At 37.2% G+C, this 8,016-nt stretch overlaps 1 protein-coding gene across 1 annotated transcript; it reads left to right on the forward strand.

Moving 5' to 3' along the window:
* Nucleotides 1–388: 388 nt before the first annotated feature.
* Nucleotides 389–7,636, forward strand: RCN1 (reticulocalbin 1). The gene is made up of 5 exons (XM_026087744.1): nucleotides 389–602; nucleotides 2,221–2,399; nucleotides 2,938–2,998; nucleotides 6,197–6,396; nucleotides 7,344–7,636. Exons 1-5 carry the CDS (start codon nucleotides 389–391, stop codon nucleotides 7,449–7,451), a joined length of 762 nt encoding a protein of 253 aa, XP_025943529.1. The 3' UTR covers nucleotides 7,452–7,636.
* The last annotated feature ends 380 nt before the right edge of the window (nucleotides 7,637–8,016 follow it).

Consider the following 8,016-nt stretch of genomic DNA (forward strand, 5'->3'; position numbering starts at 1 on the left):
TGGCAAGCAGCAGTACAGGCTTTCGTCTGAGATGAGGTTTAGCCTCCTACTCCCAGCATGACAATTCCCTATGGACACTGCACAGGTTTCCTCCTTTGTTAGTAGATACAGTCTAAGAAATCCAGAATCATATATCGTCTGATGTGTTTGTTCACTAATTTTGGTTGTGCAAGTTCCATTTTAATTATTCATAGCAATATTAAATAAAGCATGGAGAAATATCTCTTAAGATAATCTGCATAATGCAAGAAAGCCTTAGCCAGCAGGACAGCTTTCTAAGTTTTGGGCATGGCGTTTTTGTGGAGAACAATGAGACAAAAATCAGGTCCCTGTAAAGCTTACTAAAACCGGACTGGCATGCACTTTGTTTTTCTGTCAGCTCTTAAAGATGCCTGTCTCCTTTTACAGGAAGATTGTGGATAGAATAGATGACAATAAAGATGGCTATCTCACAACAGAGGAATTGAAAAACTGGATTAAACGGGTACAGAAACGCTACATCTATGAAAACGTGGCCAAAGTTTGGAAAGATTATGATCTAAACAAGGACAATAAAATCTCCTGGGAAGAATACAAACAAGCCACATATGGCTATTATCTAGGTAAGACAACATTTTCAGATTACATGCTAAAAGAAGACTGAGATTATAAGGCACAAAATCACACCTTATAGTCAGCAGGAGCTGGGTGTCATATTTAGGACTTTGAAAATCGCATTAAATTTTATAGACACTCAGAGGTCAAAAGCATTTCTTAGTCGTTCATTGCAGCCATTTCCACATGGGTCACCCATAGACAGAGGATTTTGTAGAGTGATTATCAGATGTACTGACAAAGCTGAACTGAAGTTTCCTACTCCAGTTTAGAAATATGGTATTATTTTTTAACATTAAAAAAGACTACTTTAATTCAAAAATATTTATAGCATGATTAACCAGTATTTGTTCAATGCATTCTCTCAAAATTTTAAGAGTCTAGTTGCTAAAAATTTAGGCTGTGTCTAAGCTATAGAAAAGTTAGTGATTAAAATAGTTCTTGAAGAATGAAATGCTGCAGATTGTGATCAACCATAAATGAAAATCTTTAACAAATCAGGCAAAAGAAACATCTGTTTAAAAATATACCTAAATTATATTATTTTTTCATATATATTCCCTTTGCTTTTTATAAGTTAATCAAGGGAGAAGAGGAGAAGAGATCATTTAAGCTAAAGGGCATTGCTGACAGAAGAACAAATGGGTATTAACTGACCATGAGTACATTTATACTGGAAATGGGAAGACCGTTTCTAGCTATCATAGGGGCAGTTTCTGGAGCAAGCTTCCAACAGCAGTAATAAGGACAAAGTCTATATTAGATTAAAATAGAGCTTATTACATTTATGAAAGGAATTTTTTTGACACACATACCTATAGCAGTATCCCTCGGAGCCCTTTTCAGTACTGTGTCTTTGCTCTGTGTAATCCTCAAGATTTGGAGAACAGCTACCACATTGTGATCTTGTGTTAACACGCACTTAAAATTCCCACCAGTGATTCCTAGCCTAGATTGTTTCAAATTTCTCTGTTTCCTAAAATATGAATTGAGAAATTGTTATAATATGAATATTTTTCATGTTTGAAGTCAGTTTAGTGATCCTATTTTAAAATTTGTATCAAATACCATTCCTGTCATGCCACTGAACACCCTGAAAAATCTCATTGTTTTAAACAGAAAAATAATTGTTAGGTTCCCCATAACAGAGGCATAGTAGTTAGGTAATTTCAGTCAGTCTGCCAGCTTCTGAAACCAGTCTTTGGTTTGCTTGCTTTTTGAAACCGAAAGATTGCGCAGATCATACTGATTCCTAAAAAGAATAAACCTTCTGTGAATGAAATCTACCCCAGATACTGCCTAAACAGACCTTACAAAAGCAGATTAAAAAAATTTTATGAAAGATAATATACTATATTGTAAAATCCATCATCCTGGATTCCAATAGAAGGCTTGTTTGGCCACTTACCTATACTACTAAGTTGCCTTAAAATCAAACCAATTTCTTGACCCCAAATTTAAAACTTAACAGGGAAGAGAAGTTCCATTTTAACAGAGCAGCTATTCTGGCAATAAGCCTTTGTATTTCTAGACCCTACTGAGTATGTGTTAGCAAACTAGGGGGCTTCATTGTAGTAGTATATTTCAGAAGGAACATAGTTTCAAGATTGTCTGATTAATTTGCAGAAAATCCAGAAGAATTCCAAGATGCAACTGATCAGCACAGTTTTAAAAAAATGCTGCCCAGAGATGAAAGACGGTTCAAAACTGCAGATCTGGATGGAGACTTAGCTGCCACTCACGAAGAATTCACTGCCTTTCTTCACCCGGAGGAGTTTGAGCATATGAAAGACATTGTTGTCTTAGTAAGCAGACCAAAACAATGACATTCTTTCTGCTTTTACTTTTCACATGAGCATTGAAATGCTTCTCTAACCTTTCCGTGCAGAGTTTAGAAAGACACACACACACCAGTAGCCAACTGGCAAACAGAAAGGGATGCCTTTCATGAAATTCACTTGATTTAGAGCTTTCAGTACAGGAAAGACTTGTTAAATGCACTTAGGCTGCTCCTAAATGGAATCAGAAACAGTCCTACCATGGACTTAAACCAAAATAAAAGGAAGGGTATACTGACATGCATATAAGTGTGAGGTAAGCTTATATCTGCCCTAAATGAAAACTTAGGCATGCTGTCCAGTTCATTCATGTGCAGGGAATTTCTTCAGCATGAAAGGAGATTTGTATATTCCTTGTACAAACAACGATTGCACTGGAATCAGCGAGAATAAGTTTCTCTGTGTACAAGGGGAGGGCAGGCCTCAAATGTGAAATGGTCAGTGAGGAGAGTAGTCAGAATTCTCAGTTCTCTCTTGACTACTTCAATGCAAAACTGTTTTTCAGGAAACCTTAGAGGACATAGACAAAAATGAGGATGGTTTTGTGGATCAAGATGAGTACATTGGTAAGTGTTGAGGTTTGTTTCTTGTTAAATCTCCAGTCAATTTGTCTGTCTTTTCTCAAATCTGGATCAGTATTTACAACCCAAAGATGTGTGTGCTCCGGTTCACCTATTTTCAACCAACCAACCAAAAAAGTCTAATTTAATTTTAGGCAGATAGCAACAGCAACAGGAAAAGATTCCTAGCATTTTCCAGCCTAAGATCCTCCTCTTATTCACTTACAACCTGACTAACTAAGAGGGTCTGGAATGGTATTTTCCATGGCAGGAGGCTACCTATGGCTGTTTTTGACAGGCAGACCATGCTAAAATAGTGCTGCTATTTCCAAAAAACAGATTACAGAAGATAGCACAGATTTTTTTGAAATGATTTAGTACTTCCATGCTTTGAAACTAGACCATAAAATTTGTAGGGAATTGTGATATCAGAAATGGGCCTTTCCCAGTTTCTCTGAATATTTGACTAGTTTTACAGCTTTTGAAAGCATTGTTCAGAAATGCAGGAGGATCATAAAGTGAATTAATCTTTACTCAAGTCTGAAGAGTGCTTGGCTATGCAAAATAGCTGAGAAGCATGCCTGGCAAAACATGAAGAATCACACCTTGCAACAGGTCTGCATTAAAAAAAAAAAAGAAGAAGAAAGATGCCTTTTTCTACTAGTTATTTTCCTGGTTCAATTAATAACTAAAAAAAATGCTTGTTTTTATGTGGCAAGGCCATTATGTTTCTTTTAGAAATACAAAAAGTTGCATTAAAAATGAACTATGTAAAAGTAACACTAAGATTTAAGGTTCTCAGAAGAAGTTGTGAAGTGCGTGAAAGTTAGTTGTGCATTACTCCAGCGACAGAAAGAGAACAGAATGGGAAGCATCAACATCAGATCAGAGTTAATTTGCTCTAACTTCCATCACACTGGGCAGTTAGCAGCTCTCTTGCACTTAGACCTATGAGGACAAAATGGCAACATGACTAGAGATCAGCAGTATGTAATACATTTTTCCATTTTGAATGTTGATATCACAAGCTAACTTCTCCCACTGTACCCACTTTGATGGGGTTTTAATCAAGAAAGTAGCACCAGGAAAGCATTAGAGCAAACTCAAATGAATCTTTCTGTTTCTAGTGGTGCTATAAAGATCATTTCACATATAATCAGGAACAATATACACATGTTAATTAATGGCAGGGGGTTTCTATTCCTTGTAAATTATATTTAGCCTCAGAATGCGAGTGCTATTCATTTATGACTGAAATAACAGAGCAGCATAATTTCCACAGTAATTTCAGTTCATTCAGTGACATTACCTACATATAATTATAAGGTAATTGTCAACATTTGTTACCATGTGAATGCTGTTTTTTCTTGTCTCCTATAGATAGGAGCATAGAATGTTCTAGTCACAATCACCCCACATTGGCAAGGATGATAAAAATCAAATTGACAGGACATGTCAGTTGTTTCAGATAAACAATATAATTCACACTTTAAAAAACAAAAAAAGTGAATGTGTTTTCTGAAGTTTTCTTTATGAGTTGAGGAAAAACGGTGCTTAAAATATTTCTACTTCCCTTATTCAGAGGTAATATTTTTTATTTTCTGTCAAACTAGGGTTAAAAAACAAGCACACAGAAAACCTAAACTCTTCTTTGGTATTTTATAAGAAACAATAAAAGTTCAAAAAGTGCAGCCTCTAGATCAAGTCTTTGATGGGGAAATCTGCTGAGGGTTGTAGAACGATTCCTCCCTCCTCCTTCCTTTCTCCTGTTTTGATTATCACAAAATTTGGTCAATTTTGCAAAAGCAAAGAACCAAAATATTCCCAGTCGTGTTACACCTTTTAAGCAGAAAGAACTAAATTCTCACTGTGCATAAGCAGGTACAGTGTGTTTCAGGGAGGTTGTAGGCAGTTCAGCCAACAGAAAGCTTCAGCCTAGTTAGTGCATGTGCTCCTGCTGCAGGGTGGGGGGAGGTGGTTCCTCAGGTTGAGACCAGCACCTACGCCTCCTATAGATACCCACAGCCTCTGGCCCTAACACTGTCCATGTGGGGTGCACTTTTCCGTGGCACGTCCTTGAAAACTAAACCCACAAAGGATAGGGGTGGCATCCACAGAGCAGACTTTAATTTTAATAGAAAATGGCAGGTTTGAGGGATAAGCAGCCCTGGTGAGTAGGAAGCAGTTGATCGGCAGATCAGAAGGATAAAGTGAATAAACTTATGCTTCTGGAGGGATTTTTCCTACCACTACTATGTAAGGCCTATGCTGTAAAGAACAGGTATCAAATCAATACCTGCTCTTAATAATCACTGCCACTCCCCCAACCCATTTAATTTGTTACACAGACAACAGCTGTCACTACTGCATTTTCCTACTGATGCTTTTGAAATACAGCACATGACTGATGTACAGAGCAGCTCACATACACAGTCTGTGCATCCTATGTCACAAATGGTACCATAGCCCAGGGTCCCAAACTGTGCCAAGTGCACTGTGTGTTTCTCATACGCAGAATGCACTGCTGATGTATAACAACTTTTTCAAGTCTTTCCTTGTATAGAATACCTTCTACTGGAGCATGCTGCAGCACTGCGTGGTTAGAAAGGAATCATCTACTAAGATGGATTTCTCTTACATAGGCCCCTCTAAAAGCAGGACAAACACATTCAAGTTCCATTTATCAGATTTTTGTTTTCTTAAATTTCCCCTGTGCCTTTTATTCCCTTTACCACTCTTCTGGCTAGAGCCTGATCTCATTCACAAAGACATTTGCTGGCAGGGACAAGATAAAATAGCTAAGCTTCTTTCTCCCCGTACATCTGAGCCCAGCACTAAAACTCATGATTGCTATTTAAGAAAAGATCCTTAAACAACTTTTTTCACTCTGAAATTCAGTGAATAAAGGCTTTTGAACTGGTTCACCTCTCCTGTGTATTGAGATTAGCTTCACCAGCAGTGCATTGTTATGATGTAAGGGTAATTTAAGAATGGACAGAACCACCTGCAATGAAGAAATAGGCCTGAAGAGAAGATATGCACAGCTACTCCATTTACACCCCTTGTTTTATTTTCTGTACAAAGAAACTCTGTGCAAAGAATGAAAGTTTAGTCTTCCTCCGAGGAACATTGTATAAATGTCTTTAGTTTTGCATAATTTGCAAACTACATATGACTTAAGTGAGACCTTTATTTCCTATCCAGCTGATATGTTTGCAAATGAAGAGGGTGGACTGGAGCCTGACTGGGTGATTACAGAGCGCGAACAGTTTTCCGATTTTCGTGACCTCAACAAGGATGGAAAGATGGACAAAGAGGAGATTCGACACTGGATTCTCCCACAAGACTATGATCATGCACTAGCTGAAGCCAGACACTTAGTCTATGAATCAGATGTAGACAAGGTACTTAGTGCTTTGGTATATTTAAAAAAGATGTTAGATTAAATATTTAATTGGTTTCTTTTGCATAATATCAACTAGCAAGCAATGATTCCTAATGACTTTTCTTATTAGTACACTTTAAATGGAATTTTAAAGGCTGTAAGTGCTAGAGCCTTAATGTATCAATGCAGTTTTTAGTTGGTATGGTTACAAAGTACAATTGGTAAAATGCAGTCTGTTACCAGCGGTAGAAGTCCCATTGGCTTTCCTTAGGTTAGAAAACAAATTCTTTATCTTCATACACTTTCAAGTTTTAGCATAGTAAAAAATATTCTTTCTTCTTTTAAGAGGGGTCATGGATCTTTATATGTTAATTTAGACTGCAAGAGAAAAATCAGATACACATTAAGTTGGAGGTAGTAAAAAGTCCCAATTTATATCATCAAACACAAACATCTTTGTTTTAAAGACTGGTCCAGTACATCTGCTCCCTCTAAGATGGGAGATTAATGGTTCAGCAAATCCCAGATGTGATCTTCGGAATTGTAATATGAGCAAAGTTGGAGCCTGAAAAACTAAAACGACCTTACGCAGAGAGACTTAAATTTGCCAGCATAAGCAACCATCTTCAACAAAAGACACCAGAGGATTTTCATTTTCACAATTAGAAAGGCAAAACAAAACCATAGGCAAAACTGCATACCAGATAACTCATATATTCTGTTTGGCAGTGAGTTAATTGCAAAGCACTTTTAATGAACAGTTAAACCCAAATGAAGCCAGTGGGGCTTCTGACTTCTGCTGGAGTCCAAATTTCATTCATCATGACAGCTACAGTGATTCCTGAATCTGCAGCCTGCCCCTTTGAAGAACTTTCTATTTGTTATGTCTCTTATAAGTCTGTGCTGGTGTGTCTTTTATGTAGCCTTGAAAATGTTCTTACAGCAGTTTTGTTTTCCTCCCACCAGGATCAAAAGCTAACAAAAGAGGAGGTTCTAGACAACTGGAATATGTTTGTTGGCAGTCAAGCTACTAATTATGGGGAGGACCTCACAAGAAACCACGATGAACTATGATACAGTGTACAAAGCAGTATGCCACAGACCTTTTCTCCACATTACTGAAGTCACCATGTTCATCCCCTCTTTTGGAATGGACAAGGGATACCCTCACAACTGATTGACTTGTATCAATATATTTTTAACATACCAGCTTATGACCTCAGAAACTGTAGAAATAGCCTTGTACTCTTTTCACACTGTTAAACACTATATCTTATTACTACAATTCTTTTTTTTGGGGGAGGGGGGGGAAGAGGAGGGGAAGGTAACTTTCCTTAATAGATTAGAGCCTGAACTGGGAAGTGCACTTCTAAAATGTAATTCTGAGGCTCTTTAGTAGTGAAATATTTTCTTCAAATACCCATTTTATCATAGTGAAATACAGCTAGGATTAGAAAGAAACTTAATGTTTAAACAGATTAAGTTGTTTAGTCCTCTTTCTTTAACATCATATAACAATTGAGAATTATAGTTTCACCCGCTTATATAAAGACTTGATACAACAAGATCCACAGCCTTTTTCTCCACACTGCATTTTTCTTTCTCAGTTTGGGCCAGAGGTTCTGAAGAAGGTATCCAG

Source organism: Apteryx rowi, unplaced genomic scaffold, assembly GCF_003343035.1.
Source record: "Apteryx rowi isolate R43461 unplaced genomic scaffold, aptRow1 scaffold_73, whole genome shotgun sequence".
Taxonomy (NCBI): domain Eukaryota; kingdom Metazoa; phylum Chordata; class Aves; order Apterygiformes; family Apterygidae; genus Apteryx; species Apteryx rowi.